General features: G+C 30.9%; 1 protein-coding gene, 1 long non-coding RNA gene and 3 pseudogenes across 3 annotated transcripts; 4 read left to right on the forward strand and 1 right to left on the reverse strand.

Moving 5' to 3' along the window:
* Positions 1-2569: 2569 nt before the first annotated feature.
* LOC106314313 lies at positions 2570-4114 on the forward strand (annotated as a pseudogene).
* Positions 4115-4698: 584 nt separating this feature from the next.
* LOC106317468 (probable non-inhibitory serpin-Z5) lies at positions 4699-5975 on the forward strand. The gene is made up of 2 exons (XM_013755281.1): positions 4699-5145; positions 5259-5975. Exons 1-2 carry the CDS (start codon positions 4699-4701, stop codon positions 5973-5975), a joined length of 1164 nt encoding a protein of 387 aa, XP_013610735.1.
* Positions 5976-12421: 6446 nt separating this feature from the next.
* Positions 12422-13620, forward strand: LOC106317471 (annotated as a pseudogene).
* A 2141-nt stretch (positions 13621-15761) lies between these two features.
* LOC106317349 lies at positions 15762-16727 on the reverse strand. 2 transcript variants are annotated; one of them, XR_001265108.1, is made up of 3 exons: positions 16466-16727; positions 16269-16309; positions 15762-16095 (listed from the first exon to the last, which is right to left on the reverse strand). It is a non-coding gene; the product is annotated as an uncharacterized LOC106317349 (long non-coding RNA). The 2 variants fall into 2 exon arrangements; XR_001265107.1 differs by having other exon boundaries at positions 16269-16312.
* Positions 16728-20274: 3547 nt separating this feature from the next.
* Positions 20275-23265, forward strand: part of LOC106314314 — an 8681-nt pseudogene continuing 5690 nt past the window's right edge.

Below are 23265 nucleotides of genomic sequence, written 5' to 3' on the forward strand. Positions count from 1 at the left end.
AAATTCTGTAAAATAATAAAAACGAAGTAAATTCGTAGCTAATGTACGACCTCTTTACGTGGAAACCTTACGAGGAAATGACGAGAAATACTAAACGAGTATTTTACGAGGAACTATTTACAAGGAAATAACGAGGAAAGATTTACGAGTATTTTACGAGGAAATCCTTTCGTGGTTTTTACGTGTATTTTGCGAGGAAACTCTTTCAAGGTGTTTACGTGTAGATTACGAGGAACTCTTTTCGAGGTATTTACGTGGAAATATAGCGACGTCTTTACGTGGAATATTGACGTGGTCTTTACGACGAATAGCTCTACTTCGTCTTTACGACGAAATATATTCCTCGCTAAGTTACGACGAATTAGCGAGGAAATATGTGTTACGACAGACGAGTAACGAGCAAACGCGCTTCCTCGCTAATTCGTCGTAAAGCCTCTTTTACGACGAAATAACGAGGAAAACCGCTCTCGTTAAGATTATGTTTTCTTGTAGTGAATAGATAATTATTTTAGATGCTCAATAATATCTTAATGTATTGTGGATACATCCAGGATTTAGTATCCATGTTCTAAAACGCGGCCGCACCGGCCGATTAAGCGGCAGGGAAACGCTTCGCGGAGGTTAAGCGAGGCGATTTCATCTTATTTGACCACTAACTCGGAGTCGTCCAAAAAAATTCACGTTTTTGAGGTTTTAAGCTTAAAATCGAGTGGTACATGTTAAATCTACGAATATTAAGCATAAACATCAAGAAAAACGCAAAAAAAAACTGATGAAATCGATGAAACAAAGGTATGGCGGTTCTGAAATTTTGTTTGCGAACCCTAAAGCATATTGGGGAAGGAGATGATTCAAATTGCAACTATGCCATTAATGAATAAAAATAAAAATAAAAGACAAAAAACGCACCTTGAGTTTCGGACTCGCATACTGGTGCTTCCATTCAAACTTCAGAAACCACTCTACTACTGTCAAAATAATTACATTTTACGGAAATTATTAATTCATATCTATAATGTATCAGAAAATTGATTAATTGTTGAAAATTAATCCCCGATTAATCGTCGATTAATCTCCGAGTTTTCTACAACTCGCTAGGCCCAGACCGACCGCCCGACTCACGCCTAGCGCGATTCCGAACATGGGGATACATATTAGGAATTGATATCATGTTTAGTACAAGTTTTATTTTGGATTTTAAATCTTTCAGATTATATCAGATATCCATTTAGGTTGAGTTTGGTTCGGATAAAACCCATCATCTGAAATACCATAAAAGAAGATCCATTTGGTATTTATGTCTGATTTGGATCGGTCCGGATTCATTTTTATCAGATCGGGTTCAGTTCGGGTTCGGTCTATTTTCCCAGCCTTAGTTTGGACCATTCGTAAGAAAATTAATCTAATAATAATCTAACAAAATATTTTTTGAATCTTTTCAAAATTATTTCTGAAAATTAGTTAATTTAAATTCCAGTTAACATAAATTATTATTAGAAATTAAAATTAAGTTATTTTGATTTATAAACGAAAAATCAAATTATATAAATATTTTAATTATATTTTAAATGATAATAACAATGTAAAGTGATTAATTTTCGAAATTACCTTTTAAAAAGATTTTAAATAGATTATGCTAGAAAACAATATTCATTTCTATTTAAATTTTAAAATAAAATAGTTTATATATTAAAATATAATTAATGAATTATTTCATGTGTAATTTTTTATTTAGAGTATCCCTTAATTTTTAATTAAATTTTTATTTTTATTTAACTAATTATATTCAGACTCATGTTGCATTGAATGAGAAATGTGTACGTGGAAGCGAAATCGTATGGAAAATGCAGTAGTGAGATATTCTAAAAACTATAAATCATATATGTTTTCATATCTAATATATATATATATATATATATATATATATATATTTAAAATATAACAATAATTTTATAAAACTTATGACTAAAAATTATCTGATTTAAATAAAAATAAAAACACATATTTATTAAATAATTAATCCATTCAACTGATTTATATTATGTAGGATGTGTTTTCAGTATAGATTTCTAACCTCTCTCCTACTTTTTCATTTCTTTTGATTTTTTTTTATTTTTTAGGAACTCTAATGGGGAAGATGTAATAGAGTTCCTAACAAATAAAAAAATCAAAAGAAATGAAAAAGTAGGAGAGCGGTTAGCAATCGATCCTGAAAACACATCCTATAAAAACCTTTTCGAAACTTTTATGTAAATATGTGTCATTGTATGAATGGTTTGTTTTTCTAAATTAATTAAATTTTTAATATAAACCTAAATTGTATTAAAATAATAGTGTGAAAGCACCGTAACCTAGTGGTTAAGATTTAAAGGTTTTATTTACATAGCTGATATATTATTATATAATAAAATTAATTTATTTATTAACCCGCGGTTCGCCCGTGGTCGATCGAATGATCCATCAACCCGGTAAATCGTTCGGTTCAGTGTCCGGGTCAGGTGTTAAAACATTGATATATATGCATGTACGTGTGCTTACACGAAATAAAGTAGAACCCCCAAAGACGGTGATGGATAACACAAAGATGAAAGAAAAAGTTGGTAAATCACAAGTTGCAGATTTGTCTATCCAAGAGACGAATCCAAAGAAGAAACAAAAACTTAGTGAATCACAAGTAATCCCAAGACCTTCTCTATCGAAGTTTGATTTGGTAAACGCGATAGAGAATCAAAACGACGTGGCCATGTGCCTTGCGGGGAAAGTAATCTCAACCCTAGACAAAAACACTAACTTGGTCTTTTCACCGGCATCAATAAACGCCGTGCTCATCATGGCGGCTACTAGGCCAGAAGAAGAAGAAACACTCAGAGCATGATTAAAGGGAAGTTCTTAAGGTGATGTTCTTAGAGGAATATAAGAAACCGTCTTTAACTTTTAACTAAAAAAAGTAAGAATCCCCCCCGGTTAATCATGCTCTAAGATCCTTTATCCTCTCCTTTCTTAGGTCTTCCTCAACAAACGAGCTCAACGCTGTGTTCGGTGAGATCTGTTCTGTGGTTCTCGCAGACGGTAGTGGATAGATCTAAAATCACGGCAGTCAATGGAGTCTGGATAGATCAATCATTCCCTGTTGTTTCCTCGTGGCAGGATCTCTTAGTAAACTTCTTCAAAGCTGAGTTCGCTCAAGTTGACTTCAGTACCAAGGTACTTTTACTTTTTATTATTTTTAGGCTTTTGATTATTACTGGAACATAACCTCCGTCCGGTTGTTGCTTTTATTTTTTTAGTGGGGTAGGGGATTTTATAGGCATTCTATTTATTCTTTTGATAATTTATAGTTAGATACATTTTGTTGTTATTGATTGATGATGATTTTGCTGTTTTGAAGGCGGAAATAGTGCGTAAGGAGGTGAATGCGTGCTTCACGTCACACGAATAATCTCATCCAAGATGTTTTTCCTGAAGGATCCGTGACAAGCCAAACCAAATGGATTTATGGAAATGCATTGTATTTTAAAGGAGCTTGGGAAGAGAAGTTCGAGAAGTATCTGACTAAGCACAAACCATTTCACCTTCTCAACGGAGAATCAGTCACTGTGGCTTTCATGAGCAGCTATGAGAACCAATATGTAAAGGCTTATGATGGTTTCTAGGTCCTGAGGCTCGGTTATCAACAAGGCCGTGATGATACCAACCGAAAATTCTCAATGTACTTCTATCTACCTGACAAAAGAGATGGATTGGATAATCTTTTGAAGAAATTAACATCTACTCATGGATTTTTGGACCGTCACATTCCGAGATACAAAGATCGAGTTGGTGAATTAAGAATTCCAAAATTTAAGATCGAATTTGGGTTTGAAGCTTCAAAGGCTTTTGATGATATTGAGCTTTAAGTGTCATTGTACCAAAAAGCTTTTATTGAGATCATGAAGTAGGTACTGAAGCTGCAGCTGCTACTGTCGTGGTTTGCACTACAGGCTCGAGCGCTTTTGTGCCGGAGAGGATAGATTTCTTGGCAGATCATCCATTTCTTTTTTTGATTAGAGAAGACAAAACTGGAACTGTTTTGTTTGTTGGACAAATTTTTGATCCTTCCCAAGGTCTTTTATGAATTTCGCTGTCTATTGGGTTTGGGGTTTTAGTGAACTCATTGATTTGAATCGCACTGTTGAACCCAATTTTGGTCATGTTGTTAATGGGCCATAATCGATCAAATGGGCCGAGAAGAGTTGAAGCCCACAGCAAGCACTCGAGCTCCAAACGGAGACTTCGAAGATCCGGAGATCGCGGAACGACTGCTGAGATCGCGGAGCAGTTGCGAACATCACGAGAGCAGCATGCTATAAGAGGAAGTCAACGCATAAGGAAAAGACACGTTGAAAATCCTAGAGAGAGCTACACCAACACTTCAACCTAAATCATTTATATAGTTGTGTTCTAAAGATATCGTTGCCTACATCATTTATCTTCTCCTGATTAAACTTCCGATCACTATCAAATTCTTAGTGCATATATAGAAATACATTGAGATACGATACGATATTTAGTATTTACGACGGGTCGACGGGGACGACTCCCAAAACCCTAGTTCAACCTTTTCTCTATATATATACGAGCGCTCGGAACAAAAATAAACATAAAATTAGAAAGATGATAGGTAGACGATTTGCAACCGGATTTTCTTTTCTTCCAAGGATGAGTTCGAATATGAAGATACAAAAACTTAGTACATCCTCAGAAGCAGCAGATATGTGTGTTTCAGAGATAATCGCAAGTCCCTCTCTGTCAAAGAAGGAGCTGCAAAAAGAAATGAAGAAGCAAAACGACGCTGACTTGGCCCTTACTGGTAAAGTGATTGCTTCCAAAGCAAGAAACTCTAATTTCGTCTTCTCTCCGGCATCACTCAACAGCGTCCTAACCATTGAGGCTGCCAGTGCCAGCTCTGCTACTGAAGAACGGAAGGCCGTCTTCAACGAGACTGCTACCGTCGCTTTTGCTGATGGAAAGGCGAATGGTGGCCCTAAGATCACGGCAATCAACGGTGTTTGGGTCGAGCAATCACTCCCGGTTGATCATTCGTATAAAAATCTTTTGGTGAATGTCTTCAAGGCTACTTTCACTCAAGTTGACTTCAGGTCCAAGGTAGGTTTCCCCCCAATGCCTTGGTTTTCTTTTTGTTTGACAAAAGTTCCCATGCTTTAGTTTTATATGCGATTATATTGAATTAATACTAATATATTTTTATTGTTCTGAAGGCTGAACAAGTGCGTACAGAGCTGAATAAATGGGTTTCAGATCAGACCAATGGTCTCATCAAGGATCTTCTTCCTCATGGATCCGTTGATAACAAAACGGATAAGGTTTATGGAAACGCATTGTACTTCAAGGGAGCTTGGGAAGACAAATTCAGCAAGTCAAAGACGAAAGACAGAGACTTTCACCTTCTCAATGGAACCTCAGTCTCTGTGCCGTTCATGAGCAGTGGTCATGATCGCCAATACGTTCAGAGATGTGGTGGTTTCAAGGTCCTTGTGCTCCCATTTCGACAAGGCCTTGATATCAACCGCAGTTTCTCAATGTATTTCTATCTTCCCGACAAGAAAGATGGTTTGGATAATCTTGTTAAGAAAATGACATCAACCCCTGGTTTTGTGGATAATCACAATCCGACATGTCGAGTTAAACTTGGCGATCTCGCTATTCCAAAGTTTAAGATCTCTTTTGGGTTTGAGGCTTCAAGGGCTTTCGAGGGAAGTCTGGTTTCAAAGGCTTTGTATCATAAAGCTTGTGTCGAGATCGATGAAGAAGGCGCTGAAGCTGCTGCTGCTACTATGTTTGCTGTGCCAAGAAGCTATACTAAAGCTAGCGTTGATTTCGTGGCTGATCATCCCTTTCTTTTCTTGATTAGAGAGAACACAACGGGAACCGTTTTGTTTGCTGGTCAAATCTTCGATCCTTCCCAATCTTCTTAACCGGGCCGATCGAGATCAGATTCAACTTGGCAAAGTTTGTGTCCTAGCTGTTATGGTTTTAGTTTTATGATCTAGATTGAGAAATTATATTTTCAGTTCGTTGAACTGATATGTGATATGTCTACGAAGATTTGGTTCAGGCCATATCGGTTTGATTTGATGTTTTCTACGAATTTATATTTTATTATTACTAGGTGATTTTCCCGTGTTCATACACGGATATAAATATCATAAAATAAATATATTATAATAATTTATTAATATTTTAGCTTTAATTATTATATTAATTTTATTGTAATCAATATGAATGGTTTTAAATAACATTATGTTATTTTAATTAAACGTATAATTTTGGATATATAATATCTCGACTGTTTGGTTATTATTTGGATGTATTAGATAACATTTACTTTTTCGATTCAACTATAATATTTTTGTTGTACAACTTAAATTTTTGATTAATTTTGTTATTTTGATGTAGTTTGATTCTTGTCTTAGATTTGCAAACATATTTTAGTAAGATTATGTATAATTCATTATATGTTGTTTTGAGAATCAAATAGTAAAAGTAAACTAAAGTTTTGACGATTCAAAGTTACATAAATAAATATAACAATTATAGTCATTTGAAACCTTATGTATATATATATAAGTTATACAAAATACTTAATTGTAATACTTGGTTAATATATATTTATAAAAATTATTTGAAAATTTCATATTTATTTGTAATATGTTGAGCCGTTCTATAATTTATATGTATAAAAATATTACTATAAATAAAATATATTATTTTAATTTAATATTTGACTTTGTATAAATTTTTTGAATTGGTATTATTCATTTTGTGGGTATATTGTGTTACATATACTCCGTCAAATTAAAGTATAATTGTTTATATTTATTGTATTAGTTTGGTTGTTCATCTTAGATGTGTAAATATATTTTGATTTTTTTAGTAATTTAGTATACGTTAATTTGGAAAAAGAAAATTACAAAATAAAATGATGATAGGTACAAAGTTACATAAAAACATAACCGATAAATTTTAAAATGGAAGATTATTTCTTTACTTTGATATCAAGATTATTTTTCTAAACTTTCCTTATTATGAAATCACATTATATATATAAAAATATATTCTTCTTAAATTTTATTAATATTTTATTTATCATATATGTTAATTTAAAAAATATTAAAGGGAACTTAAATAATAAAGAAAGATTAAATTAAATTAAATTTTATTCATTAAATATATCTTAATTTATGTTATTAAATTATTTTGTAATAATTTGAGAAATATCTTGATTTAAATAAAATGCTTAATACTTTTAAAATATATATTATGTTTTATAAGATTATCTTTTAAAAGGGAAGATTATTTCTTTACTTTAAAATCAAGATTATTTTGTGAACATTCCTTATTATGAATTACACTATATATATAAAAGATATTTTTCGTTTTAAAAATTTAAAAATTTATTTAATATATTGGTTTTTTGAAAAAATAAAGAAAATGGAAACCTAAATAAAAAAGAAAAAAACAAAATAAATATTTAATAATGATAATTAGATATATTTGACTCATTAAAGGTATCATCGTAATCAATCACCGTGAAAGTTAACATGAGTACGACACGTAAGAAACTAGCTTCTTAAATAATATTATAGAGATTTTGGTCAGCAAAGTTTGGTATTTCTTTTTTTAGCAGCTTCATAAATTATGCAATAAGTTAACTAACTAAGAATTACATTTTTCTCACATTTTTCTTACAATATATATTAATAACCAGGTGTTTTATCCGCACATGCAGGCGTTTTACTAATAGTTATTAATATATTTCTTATGATTTAAACATGACAATAACTTATTTTTTATATTCTTTATCATTTTAGTTTTCTTTGATTTTTATCTCGGTCTACGTCTTCTTAGTACAAAGGAAAGCTATAAAACTATGAAACCATGAGAGCATAATTACATATCAAATATTACACACGATAAAGTAAAATAAGAATGTGAACTTCTTTTTTGGACAACGAAGAATGTGAACTTTTGGTCTCTCTTAATCTACTTTGTATTTTTGAACCAGAAAAATGTATTAAATTACCAAAAAAACATTGAAACACACAAATCCAAGTAAAAATAAAATAAATAAAAAGTAAATAAAAAATAAAGTTCGATGATAATTTAGAAGAAAACTTACAAAAAACAAATTGAGATAATGATAATATTTCATTGGTTTACTTGATAAATATATACATTGAGTTATCAAAATATTTCATAAAACAAAAAAAATAGATAATAATAGTTTTATTATTATGGTTAATTATATAATGATAAATCTAATTATTCATTAAAAATATATCTACTTTAGCCGTTTTAGAGATTAAACCATTAAACACATGTTCATAACATGATTACATAAGCAACTCTCTAAACTTAATATCAAAGCATAAGTTTTCTTATAAATTAAACAGTAATAAAACATATAAGTGAAATAACTGGCATTAAATAATTTGGAATAACTAATTCATAATTCCAAACTGCATGTAACAAAACTGATTTGCTTCCTAGTCTTTTAAACTCAACGAAAGAAAAAAACATAAAACTCCAACTAAGCAGAAAACAAATATCGAAAGTACATAAATATAGATGTCAAGAACCCAAAAAGGATCTAAAGCTAAAGAGATAATTAAGCTTTGATGTTGTTCATATAGCCGTTAATGCAAACAACTACATCAATAATATTGTTTGGCAAAAAAATATTGTTTGATCTGCACAAAATGATTGAACCACTGAAAAGAGAACGTTCACATTAGAATGAAAGTGATATCATGAAGATAACGTAAGCAATTGAACCAAAAAACACTATACCTAGAGGATGAAAAAAAACTATAACCGATACAACTTGGAATGAATGAGAAAAATGAAACTATAAAATTTAAAACATCTTACATCACATGATAACAAGAATTGGTCTTCACTTGTGAAAGTTAAAACAATTATAATTTTAGTTCCAATTAGAAATTTCGAGATAGTTATATTATTTAAATGAATAAATTAATGATTTAAGCTAGAAACTAATAAGAAACTTGTGAAAGTTAAAATAATTATAATTCCAATTAGAAAGTTCGAAATAGTATACTATTTAAATTAATAAATTAATTAAAAATTTCGAAAAATTTATATTATTTAAATTAATAAATTAAATATTTAAGCTAAAAACTAATAATAATAATAATATGAAAAATAAACAAAATTAGGTAAAATCATGGAAAATGTGACAAATCAGCAGAATCACTTCATAAATAATAGTATAGATAAATATACATCTATACTATTAAAACAGAAACCATAACTTATTTTATGTGTGATTTTTTCATTTGGAATTTGGACCATTCCTTAAAAAATTAATCAAATTTTACATAGATTAATCATAATTTATTTTATATCTATACTATTAAAATAGAAACCATAACCTATTTTATATGTGATTTTTTTTTTCATTTGGACTTTGGACCATTCCTTAAATAATTAAACAAATTTTACATAGTTATAATCTATACTACTAAAACATAAGTAATAACTTTTTTCATGTGTATTTTTTTTTTTAATTTGGAGTTTGGACCATTCCATACAAAACTAATCAAATTGTACATAGCTTAATTATTATACATTTTAATATCTTTATCTTTGTTTTTTGAAATACAAATGAATAATTTTATTAGAAAATGTAACAAAATATTTTTTTGAAATATTTTTAAAATTATTTAGTTTAAATTATAATTATCATAAAATATTTTTAGAAATTAAAATTGAGTTATTTTTGATTTATAAACGAAAATTCAAGTTATATAAAATATTCTAATTTTATTTTAATGATAATAGCAAATTAAATTGATTAATTTTTGAAAATACATTTTAAGAAAAAATTAAATAGGTTTTGTTAGAAAAAAAATATTCATTTCTGTTTCAAATTTTAAAATAAAATTATTTATATATTAAAATATAATTAATAATATATTTCATGTGTGATTTTTTTTTTGTTTAGAGCATCCTTTAAAGTTTATTAAATGAATGTTTTTTATTTAAATATTAATATCCTAACATGTGTTACATGAATCGGAAGTGGGTAATTGTAAAGCGTGGATACATGAAATTTAAAAAAAACTATAAAGCATATATGTGTTGGAAGCGCATATCCATATATATATATATATATATATATATATATTAAAATTAATTTTATGAAACTTTTGACTAACAATCACTTATTCATTTAATAACTATATCCATCCAACTGGTTTTATATTATAATTGTGAAAATAATTTTCTTTTTTAATAATTGTAAAAGTACTAATTTATAAAACAAATATTATCAAGTTAATCAAATTAATTATTTTTCTTATCTCACAACATATTTGAATTTATATGCAATATTTCATGTTAAAACTACTGAACAAAGATAATTCTAGTATTAGTTTTAATAATTGAAAATTTTATAATTTCTATTTAATACTGGGTAAACGACCTATTTCGCCTGAGAAATATCATATAGTAACAGTTACCGATAATGTTTCACTCTCATCCTAATTTCCCATCAATTGAATTTTAAAACGTATATTCCCATAGTTTTGAACAAAAACGTGATATGAAATCAGTTATACCAAATATCAAACCAAATTAAAACATTGTGCGCAACTGTTACACTATATTTTTTTTATTACACCAATTTTTTTTTTAATATTTATTACAATTTGGAGCAAAACATACTTATGAGATCCTTTGCAACCTCCTCGAGATATTCCCCCCACTTGATTTAGCAACCAGGCCGAAAGCATGTCAATGATCCTTCCGAATCTTCTTAACCGGGCTCAGATCAGGCTTGACCGGGTTTCCGTATGGTTAGCGTGGTAAAAAAGTCGATATATAGTTTTGGTGTAATTCATGTTTTTTTGGGAAATTAAATTTAGATGCAACTAGACTCTGACCCGCGCGCCAGCGCGGATTTGAATTTTTGGCTTTTGGTTATTTATTTAACTAAATAATGCATTTGTAATATTTGATGTATTATATTCACCGAGTAAATAATTTTTTTGGCATCTTAAACTATCTATTTACGATGAATATTCGATATCATATAAAAAATTGAACAAATAGACGTAATTAGAGAATTGTAGACGATATATAAAAACAATGGTTATTAATGTAAAATATGAAAAAATATTATATTATGACTTAGTATGGCATAAAAGATTATAAATTAGTTATACATGTTTAAAGAAAATAAAATGATTTTTAAACTTTTATGATAAATTTAACATATAAAAAAGGACGATTAATTAGTCATCAAATTGTAAATAATTTCATAATTTTGTTAATAATAAATTATTTATAGTATTTGTTTTTCGTCAAGATAATTATGAAATGTCCATAACATTAATATGTTAAAAGACCATATTATGAAAGCCCATGATGTAACCGTTTTTTTCGGGAAGTGTAACAAAAAAAAATTACATTTAACTCTTCGTTTTGTTTAAGTTTGTGTAGGTAAAAGATTAAAAAAAATATCTCTGTCTTTTTCAATGTTCAATTTGAAGCTTATTATGCGAAAATCATACGCAAATATAGGCAATTATAATTAGTGTAATTATGGTTACAGTTTCTATATTTAATAGGTACATTAAAGATACGACATTGAAGATATTTTATTTTGATTAATAGAAGATATTGGATTTTGAGTTTATATTTATTGATTTGATTTTTTATAAAGCTTAGAAAATCAATGGGATGATTGATTGGTTGATACATCCTATAAAGAAAACGAAAACTATAGGTGATTTGAATATTGTACATCGATCGATGCATGATGTAAGTTGACTATATAAATCTTGAGCATGATCATTTCAAACTAAAGTATAGGTAGGTTATATGCATTTGTTATATTGTAGTTAATATATTTTAAATATTACATAAGTCAAGTGATTCACGTTTTCGTTAAAATAAACTATTGGGCCGTACTCGTACGTAATAAGGTACGTTAAATATGATGTATTTTTAGGTTCATTTAATGACATTAAGTTTAAATTTGATTAGGGAAAACTCATTAATTTAACTGGAAAAGACAAGCATTAAAATATGTAGGTTTATTTAATGAAAATTAAGAAAAATTCATTAATTTAACTGGAAAAGACAAGCATTAAAATAGGTAGTTTAATTTAATTCTTAGTGGCATGGAATTGTAAATAAGTTAGAAAACTTAAGGATATTTTTTAATGGGTACTTCTCTTTTAATAATAGAGACGGTCGAAGTGGATGATTCCGAAAACCCTAGTTCAACCTTCTCGATATATATATATATGAGCGCTCAGAACAAATATAAACAGAAAAAAATAGAAAGATGATAGGTCGACGATTTGCAACCGGATGTTCTTTTCTTTCAAGGATGAGTTCGAAGATGAAGATACAAAAACTTAGCACATCCTCAGAAACAGCAGATATGTCTGTCTTAGAGATAATCGTAAGTCCCTCTCTGTCAAAGAAGGAGCTGCAAAAAGCAATATTGAAGAAGCAAAACGATGCTGACTTGGTCCTTACCGGTAAAGTGATTGCTTCAGAAGCAAGAGACTCTAATTTCGTCTTCTCTCCGGCATCACTCAACAGCGTCCTAACCATTGCGGCTGCCAGCTCCGCCTCTGAAGAAAGTAAGGCCGTCTTCAACGAGACTGCTACCGTCGCTTTTGCTGATGGAAAGGCGAACGGTGGCCCCAAGATCACGGCGATTAACGGTGTTTGGGTCGAGCAATCACTTCCGGTTGATCATTCCTATAAGGATCTCATGGAGAATGTCTTCAAGGCTACTTTCACTCAAGTTGACTTCAGGTCCAAGGTAGTTCACATGCCTTAGTTTTTATATGCAATTATATTGAATTTATTTTAACACGTCTTTCTTGTTCTGAAGGCTGAACAAGTGCGTAGAGAGCTGAATAAATGGACTTCAGATCAGACAAATGGTCTCATCAAGGATCTTCTTCCTCTTGGATCCGTTAGAAGCAATACAGATCAGGTTTATGGAAACGCATTGTACTTCAAGGGAACTTGGGCTGATAAATTCAGCAAGTCTGAGCGAAAGACAGAGACTTTCACCTTCTCAATGACGCCTCAGTGTCTGCGCCGTTCATGAGGAGCTCTAAACGCCAATACGTTCAGCGTTTTGATGGTTTCAAGGTCCTTAAGCTCCCATTTCAACAAGGCCTTGATATCAAGCGAAGTTTCTCAATGTATTTCTATCTTCCCGACGAGAACGATGGTTTGGATAATCTTGTTAAGAAAATGACATCAACTCGTGGTTTTGTGGATGATCACAATCCGACATGCCGAGTTACTCTTGATGATTTCGCAGTTCCAAAGTTTAAGATCTCTTTTGGATTTGAGGCTTCAAAGGCTTTGTACCATAAAGCTTGTGTGGAGATCGATGAAGAAGGCGCTGAAGCTGCTGCAGATTCCTTTTATGAAAGACACAGTTGTACTCCTAATAGGAACCGTTTTGTGGCTGATCATCCCTTTCTTTTCTTGATTAGAGAAGACACAACGGGAACCGTTTTGTTTGCTGGTTAAATCTTCGATCCTTCCAAATCTTCTTAACCGGGCTAAGATCAGGTTTAATGGTCTATGTCTTGGCTGTTATGGTTCTAGTTTTATGTTCGCATTCCGAAAACTAGTTTTAAGTCTAATTAGGTTTAGTTTATTGGTAACTTTGGTTCATTGAACTGATATGTGATATGTCCACGAAGATTTGGTTCAGGCCTGATCCGTTCGTTTTGATTTTTTCTACGAATTTATGTTTTATTATTTTATTATCAAAACATTATTATAAGCATTAGATCATCTCCATTGGTGGGGATGGTGATTTGAGGTGCTTAAAATTAAAAAAAGTTAAATATTTTGATGTGTTATATTTGTGTAGTTTAGTTTAATTGTTTTGAATAAATATTGGCTAATGAAAGAGAAACATGTGGCATTAAAATTTATTAACCAGTCCCAAAAATATGTGTTCAGAAAATCTCATGAGAGCATGCGCATTGGTTACGTTTTGTAAGACCATGTCCATTGGTAAGAACCTTTGATGGGTTCTAATTACTATTTTAATTGTAAATTTTGAAATTTATAAAGTTCAGAATCTATTGTAATATAAGAAGATCCAATGGTAAGTTCTTAAAAATAGAGGGTTAATATGTCCATTTGAAAGTTTCGAGGTCAAACCGAAAGTCACAAATCTCAGGGACCTGTTGCACAAATATACAAAAGATGGATCTTGTTCTCATGAAGAAGCGAAGCTCTGGATCCGTGGTCTCATGCTCGCTCGATCTGATGCGCTCGGTTCAAAGTTCCCACCTTCCATCCGGAACCTGACATCCATGTTCTCCAGCTTGCTCACGCTCGGTTCAAAGCTCCCACCTTCCATCTCCAACCTGACGAAGCGACCGCTTGGAGAAGACGAGCCGCTCGATCCCGCACCTTCGACACCTAGCCTGAAGTCCATGAACCGTGAAGCCCAAAGTGAACGATGAGCTTGATCCAGACTGCTCGATGTGGTGGTCTCGATCCAAAAAAAAACATCACGAAGAAGAAGAGAGAGAAAGCAAAATTTTTAGCCAATGACAAAGAACCACGTATGGGGTGCTTAGCAATCCTTAAAGTGTTATATTAAGCACCGGTCCTCTTCTTTCATTTCATTTTTGATTTATTTTTTTTGCTTTTTTTTCTTAGAACCTTTTATTAGAGCTTCCGTTGGAGGTGGCCTAAGACTCTCTCACCAGACAAATTAGTATAAAAACTAAAAGCAAGAAAGAGAAAGAAGAAAAGTAGAGGTACATCCCTAGATAAAGAAACTTTGAGCTTGTTAGAGCACTTCCAATGGGGAGTTCTAACCATTGGAGTTCTAAAAATTCATGTGTATAAGTATATGTTGTATATATGTATGTATGTGTGGGGTTATCCACAAAATATATGGATCTCACACCTACATACACATATACAACATATACTTATACACATATGAATTTTTAGAACTCTAATGGGTAGAACCTCCATTAGAGGTGCTCTTAGGAGATATTAATTATACACGTGTCTGCAACACAAATTTTATGACATCAATTTTAATTAATTTTACTGTTTTACTTCAGAATACTATTATATATATATTGAGAGACTTAGTTTAAGAATTCCATCACTAATGAGCTCTGAGGGCATCTTTAGTGAGGGATTCTTCACATATTTCTCAAAAAAAAATATATTAAATGAATTAGAAAAAACAAGAGAGAAAAATTTAAAGAGAAAAGTACATTTAAGAAGAAACTTGTAAAAAGGCAGATGTCTCTATATAAATGGTGGTATTGGATTTTAAACATTTAATTTCAATTCACAATAAAACTGTGTCTAAAATATTATTATGATAATAAAACTGTGTTTAAAATATTATTATGATATTATCTAGAGACTGAGGTTGAGAAATTAGCCAGTGCTGATGCTCTTCAATGATTTCTCTTTCTTAGTTTTCTATATTTTTATTACTATTTTTTTACTAGTTACCTCCTCTACAATCTGCTGACGCTCTTAGAGCATATGCAATGGTGTTACTCTAATTAGAGTCCTTAGCATTATTAAAACATTAAATTTTTTTGGTTTTTTTTTTTTGAATAGTTAAGGACTTAATCAAAAGAATCAAGTCCATTGGTGTTACTTGAATTAGAGTCCTTAGCGTTTTGTATTCATGAAGTTCAAAAAAAGAAGAAAGAGTTCATGTTTCATTGGTCAAGGAAAGAGCCAACTTTACTAGGAAATTAACTTTCAAAGAAAGAGCCAATGTTTAAGTACCGAAACTCAAAGTAATTGAAACATGATTTGATTACCAGCAGCAGCAGCCATTGTTCCAGAAGGAAGCAGAAACTACACAGAACCGAGTCCTTGGTGATGTGGTTTAAGATCAAACTTACACATCAACAAGACCAGGCATGATGACAGCTTCGCCATAGTCAATCACTTTCACTCGGCTCCTATGCTTCTTAAACCAATCTTCCTCCTTCACCACCGACACAATAATCCCTCCATTCACTTCCACTGCATCCGTAACGTTCCGACAGTTATTGGGATCCACGACATAAACTCAAAAGTATATTTTGTTTACTCAACCTAAGGCCTAACGGTGAAGCGAGCTCCTCTACGAGAATGTGAATTACGGGACTGTCCCATTACAAGTGACAAGAAGGGCAAGGAGCCATGTGAAAACATACTCGACTGTGAAGCTCCCAAACAATTTATTTGGCTGATGCAACTGCTGAAGGTTATATCAAAATAAAGACAACTTCATTAGCCTCTCAGATACATGAAACTTTACAAAGCAGTAAGACTAAACACTTTACAGCAATTATATGCAATGGGAAGAAGCAATCTCAACAAATTAAGGAATGGTAAAGTTAAAGACTCTTACTTGTCATGGTGAGATTCCAATCTGGTTGGATAAAAAGAAGCTTTGACTGCAACATGAGGACGACGAATCCCCCACTGAGCAGCAACACATGAGTTTCCAAATTGATAAGAGCCATTTCACTTCCCCTGCCAGACATAAACAAGTCATTTAAAAAAAAAAAAAAACCTTAGCAAAAATTCTAATTTCTTTAACAACCTAACTCCAAGGAACAACACATAAAAGATTCAAGCTTTTTCAAACACCTAATAAGATTTATGCAATTTCATTTCATGAGATTTTGACCGATAACAGAATCCAGATAAAACAGAAAAAGAGCTTCACGTTCACCATAGAAAGGACAAAACTTTATGAAGAGAAAACAAAACAAGACCACATATGAAAATTTCAACCAAAGTCAGAGTACCCTCCTGCCAATTCAACACACACAAAACACGATATCCCCAATAGCGTAGCTAAAAATCCTAAGGATTGAGTCATACGGGGAAAAAACGAAAAGGGAGAAGAGGATTTTTCGAAAAGGTTTCGATAAGGATCATGGTGGGAGATGATGGAGCGAGGAGAGATCGAGAGAGAGCGTGGGAGGAGAGATAGAGAGAGACACGTGTGTTAAGGATAGAGTCCTTCCAATCCCTCTTGAAGGATTGATCCCTAGCTAATTAAGCCAAAATAATAATATTATATTGAAATAATGCTAATGATTAACTGTAAGGACTCATCTAAAATCACCGTTGCAGTTGCTCTTAGATCGTCCACAGTGAATGTTAAACCTCTTCCAATGATGGTGTTGAAGTTTTGGAACAAATCCACGTGGCATCAACTGCTGTTGAATTGATCAGTTTTCTATGATCAGTTTCGCCATAAGGCGCAATTGGATTGAGAGAAATTGTTGGACAAATTTTTTAATTTTTATTTCCACCTACTAATTCAAACTCATTTATTTTATAATAGAATTCTTTTTAAAAAAATAAAAATTATATCAAAATTCATGATTTTTATGATCTAGAAATAGATACTATTCTATTCTCATATCATTTGGATATAGAAAACATCATTTTTCATTATAATCAATTATTTTAGTGTTTTAAATTTTTTTGTTAAATGGATCCTATTTGTTTTAATAATATTAATTTTAGTATTATTTTTTAAAAAGTAAGGTAAGTATATAAATAAAAGAGAGTTTAGAAAAATAATGTCATTTTTGCTTTAATTTAATTACAATCAAAATATTATAGTGTGTAATTATTATATTATAAAAGATAAAAATATGAAAACAGTAGGGTAGGGTGTTGAATTTTTTAAAATAAACGATTGGATGTTGAATAGCAATTAGAAGATACAAATTCAATTCAAATGCTTTTTGCCTTATGATTTCATATGAAACTTTTCATAGAAAATTTGCATTAAAAATCTATTAAAATTTTATACTAAGTTATTTATTTTTATTTAATAATATCACAAAATTATTTGGTATCCAAAAATTAAATTAATATTATTTTTAAAAATAAAATTTAAAATAAACTTGGTTTAAACTTTTAAAATAATAATATTTCACATTTAAATATAATTAAATATATTTTATTATTGTCAATAAATTTTTTAAAAATGATATATATATATATATATATATATCATAAATATGAATATATTTATATTATTTAGAAATAACCAAATTGTTTATTTTATTATTGGTGATTTTGTGCATATCGTATTACAGCTCATTTCAATTATTTTAAGATTTTATGTGCACCAAAAGAAATTAAGTTTTGCAGATTAGATTTTCAGCTCTCGATTTGTTTACTATTGACGCTCCATAAGTTATGGTCATTTTTATCTTGATTGATTAAAAAAAGTAAAACCATTGATCACAAAATTTTCAATATGAGACTTTTACAATTTTATTAATTTATGGTCATTTCAAAAAAAATTAAAATATAACATATAAAGAAAATTATAAAATTTTATTATATATTTAACGTGATTGGTTAATTTTTTTTAATAATATAAAATTAAACAAAAAAGAGAGGTTACAAAAATTGTTATGAAATATGCATTATTCATAATTATTAATTATCATATATATGTTAATCATATTAGGTAATTCTATAATTTTTATTTAATAAAAGAATTGAGAATATTGTTTTGTACACTACTAATCAATTTGATAATTAGTTTAATAAAAAATATAATATATATTTGTATGGACCGACTTATTTTTCTAAGAATTATAAGAATCATCCTAGTTTATGCGTGTTGTTGTATACGAGCAAACAAGATTTAGATCGTACCAGATAAATGTCATAGAAAACTAAAAATTTCCACATTTCTGAAGCTTTTACTTTTAAAATATTTAAAATATTTTTCTCTACAGATCAAACCCTAGATAGATCTAATATAGGATTCGTATGCAAACCCTAGATAGAACAAATATCTTGGTATATTTGTTTGACACGACATAAACAAAAACTCTAAAGATGCCATCTTTAAGATGGTGATCTGTTGGAAATTGGAATCTCACTACATGCTTTGATCCTGTTCAATCGAAGTAATAAAAAACAAATTGATCAAAAAAGTTAAAGGCTCGTGCCTAACTTTTGACGTACATATGTGACGAACAACAACGCGAAAAGTGCTAATTTCAAATCCAACAATTTTAGTCATGCTAAATACAATTTAAACAAATAGTCAATACCAAATACGATTTTAACTCAATTATAATTTTAATTTTTCTTAAAACATGCTTAAATGTACGTTAACTTTAAAAGAAATTAGTCAACCGTTAACAGAATACAACGACATCATTTTAATCTTTTTTTTTTTTTAAATTCATTCTGAGACTCATATCCGTGGCTTGATACCAGTTTGTAAGGTAGTTTATATAGTTTTCACTTTGTAATTATATTTCAAAAAGTTAGTTTAGTTTAGTGCTTATTGTTCCCCTTTAAATGGGTATGAGTCATGGGTTCGAGTCCATGAATGAACTTACTTAAAAAAAAAATTAGATCAAAACGATGTTGTTTTATTTTGTTAAGTTCTGATAGTTTTTTTGAATTATAATTGAATTGAGGTCGTATTTGACACTTACTATTTGTTCGGGTTGTATTTAACACTGAAATTGTTGAGATTGAAATTCACATTTTTTCCGACGAACAACATCAGTTTTGTAAAGGCATTATGTTTAAGTTAAGTTGACAAAATAATAGTTTTTCGTTCTAAATAAAAGTATGTTAAGCTTTTTATTATATATACACGAGATAAAGACTATCAATAAACTAGATATTCAGAATTTCGAACTTGTCTTCCTTCTTGTTACTATTTTTTTTTTTGCCAAATATGTGAATTCCATTGAAATGGGTAGAGTTTGTAAAATTATTACAATAGGTTTAATCATGTTATGATTTGCCTTGGCAAAAAAGATAAAAACAAGGCAAAGCAGATAAGAGAAGGTTCGAAGATAAATACTATCTAAGAAGCCAATGCTGCATTAGTCCACAGCTGTGTTTTTGATTCCTTTTGGACAGAATAGCATCCCTTATAAAGCGGTCGAGTCTCTTGAAGATTACCGCCGCCGGAGTGGAGATGCTATCGTGATAACGCTTGTTTGCGCTCAGACCAGATTGAGTAGATCGTTGCTGAAGCCACCAAACGTTTGAGCAGCATTGGTGCGACTCTGTCTCGTAACATTAGCCATTCCGAGAAGGCTAACCATGTATGGAACCCCGCATTAGTGTAACCCAGTCTTCCTAGCGCGAGTCTCCAAAGATCCCTGCTCCATTCACAACGAAGAAACAGATGGTCCCTGGCTTCGAGGAATGTGTTACATAGGCAACAAGATGTGCGTATGTCCGCGCCCCAACGAGCCTTCTTGTTACTAATCTGAAAACAAAATCAACATCTTTTGTTTTTTTATTACAAACCCCAACATGATTGATTCTAAAAAGAAGAGAGAAAAAGTTCGCAAATCACAAGCTGAAGATTAATCCAAAGAAGAAAAAGCAAAAACTTGGCAAATCACAAGTTATCCCAAGTCCATCTCTCACAGAGATAGATTTGGTAGAAGCGATGAAGAAGCAGAACGACGTATCTATGTTCCTTGCGGGGAAAGTAATCTCCACCCTAGCAAGAAACTCTAACTTGGTCTTTTCTCCAGCATCAGTGAACGCAGTGCTCACCATGGAGGCTGCCACCTCCCAATCCGACAGCGTCAAAAAAGAAATCATGATTTTCCTCAAATCTGCCTCCATCGATGAGCTCAACGTTGTATTCCGAGAGATCACTGCCGTGCTTTCTCCCAGACGGCAGCATGACCGGTGGCCCCAAAATTGCCACGGTTAATGGAGTCTGGATTGAGAAATCACGCGGGTTTAGTCCCTCTTGTAAGGATCTCCTGGTGAATTTCTTCAAGGCTGAGTATGCTCAAGTTGATTTCCGATCCAAGGTAGGTAATCCTTTATATACTAAAGCACAAGTCAACTTACCAATCCGATTTTGACACATCCGATTTTGACACATGGATTTATATTTTAAAAATTAAAAATATATTTAAAACAATAGAATCATTAATTGAAAAAAATAGATGGCAAGCACGATCTCCACAACTAAATTATGTGTTTGTTTCCTAAATTTACCGTAAAAAGTACTTGCTTATCCATTTCTCTCCAAAAACTCCACGATCACCAATTATCAATCTCCAGATTCCAGTTATTCATCCATCGTTTATATTTGCCATCTTATTGATCCACACGCAAAAAGAAAGAGAAAACACACTTTCTCTACTACTCAAATTCACAAATATTGTGTTTATATTCAACGTTTTATCTTCCACGCAAACATATTTTTTTTCTTACTCAGTCTCTCATGATCTTACTCTTTTATATGCTGTGTCTGTATACTAAGCCTCGCTCTCTCACATGCAAGGTTTCCCTTCGAAGAACTCAGCCTCAGGTTATCTCTTTTTCCAAATATGACAAAATCTGAAATATACTTACAAAATGAAATATATAAAGATTTTTCTGTAAGGTACATTTCTGGAACGAATAAAAACAGAAACGAGAAAGAAGAAGACTAAAGACAAATTTGGCATTAACAAGAACGACTTAGGCCAACAGATAATCAAGCAAAACAAAAATCTCAAACTACAAAAAAAAACAAAGGAGCGCTCTTTACAACAAACGGAGTGTAAGAGCAGAATGTACATAATCTAAAAACAAGTGGTATCATTAGTTCTTCTCTTATTTGGTATCATTAGTTCTTCTCTTATTGTTTCTCTTTTATGTTACTCTTCAAAACTTTGCTTTGTTTTTGTAACCGTTGCAAGTTTGCAGAAATACCTAACACTGTACCGGAAATATGATGTGATGCATCTTTCATAAGATGCGGAGAGACAACAAAAACCTAACACCCTACCAAGAGAAAGAGTATCAACAACTTTGTTGATGCAAATAGACTATTATCACAATATATCAGAATATTCAACGATTTTAAAAAACTATTGGTAAGTCTTTTAAATATAAACTGAATATTTTACATATATTTTTAATTCTGTTGTTTTATTTTCATTATTTCTAATCTACGTACATTATATTTTAAAGTATTTTTTTTTGTAGAGAAATACAAATAATTTTTTTTGTAGAGAAATACAAATAAAACTTTAGTGGATCAAATATAATATTTCTATGTGTTCCTATATATCTCAACTTTTTATGAAAAATGCTTCCAAATATGTATATCCTCTTTTTAAAAGATCACAATAGTTGTTTTGATGCTTCCAATTTCTTTGTTTGGACGCAGCAATTTCTAATTTTAGATGCGTGTGTTATCCAGCTCCAGAAAATATGAGTGAAACAATTTTAATCGAATAAAATCTGTTTCATAAAAAAAATATTGAAATTTAGGAGAAAAGAAATAATTTATAGATGCAAACAAAAATTGATCCGTGCATAGCACATGGTAATATACTAGTACTTCTATATGCAGCAAGAATAGTATGTTTTCTGTTTTCATCACTTTCTAATTAATTAAATTAGGACCGTCAAAATGAGCCATATAACTTATGAACTAGCCAACTCAACTCAAGATTCATGATCACGACTTTATTTTTAGACTAATTTAATAATCGAGTTTAATTTAGATTGATTTCTAGTGAACATGAGTTTGTTTATGAGATTAGTTTTTTTTTTTTATTGTAGAATTACACTACAAGAAAACAGCAAGGATACTGAGGGAAAAAATCGTCGGAATTTCGTCGGAATAACGTTATTCCGACGACATACCGACGAAACAAGTCCTCGGAAATAATTCCCCGGAATTTCTTCTTTCCTCGGAAATCCCTCGGAATTTTCCGACGGAATTCCGAGGAAACAAATTTCCGAGGAAATTCCAAGGATCACTAGTTTGTCGGAAATCTCCTCGGAATATACCGAGGGAGAACTTCGTCGGGATATTTCCTCGGAAGTTCATCGATCGATGTGTTTTTGGACATATATCCATCGATCGATCCGTTTATAAAAACCGTTCGGAATATACCGAGGGACATGTTCCTCGGAATATTCCGAGGAAAGGTGTCCCTCGGTATATTCCGAGGAAGATGTCCCTCGGTATATTCCGAACGTTTTTTATAAACAGATCGATCGATGGCTATATGTCCAAAAACGCATCGATCTTTCGAGTAAAAAATATAATTAATTTCCTCGGAATGTAAAAAATATTAATTTTTTTTAAAAAATAAAATTTTTGAAATTTAAATTCGAAAATATAAAATTAAAATTAAAATTGAAATCATATTAATTAATATTCAAAGTTTC

The sequence above is a fragment of the Brassica oleracea genome, chromosome C9 (genome assembly GCF_000695525.1).
Source record: "Brassica oleracea var. oleracea cultivar TO1000 chromosome C9, BOL, whole genome shotgun sequence".
Classification (NCBI taxonomy): Eukaryota; Viridiplantae; Streptophyta; class Magnoliopsida; order Brassicales; family Brassicaceae; genus Brassica; species Brassica oleracea.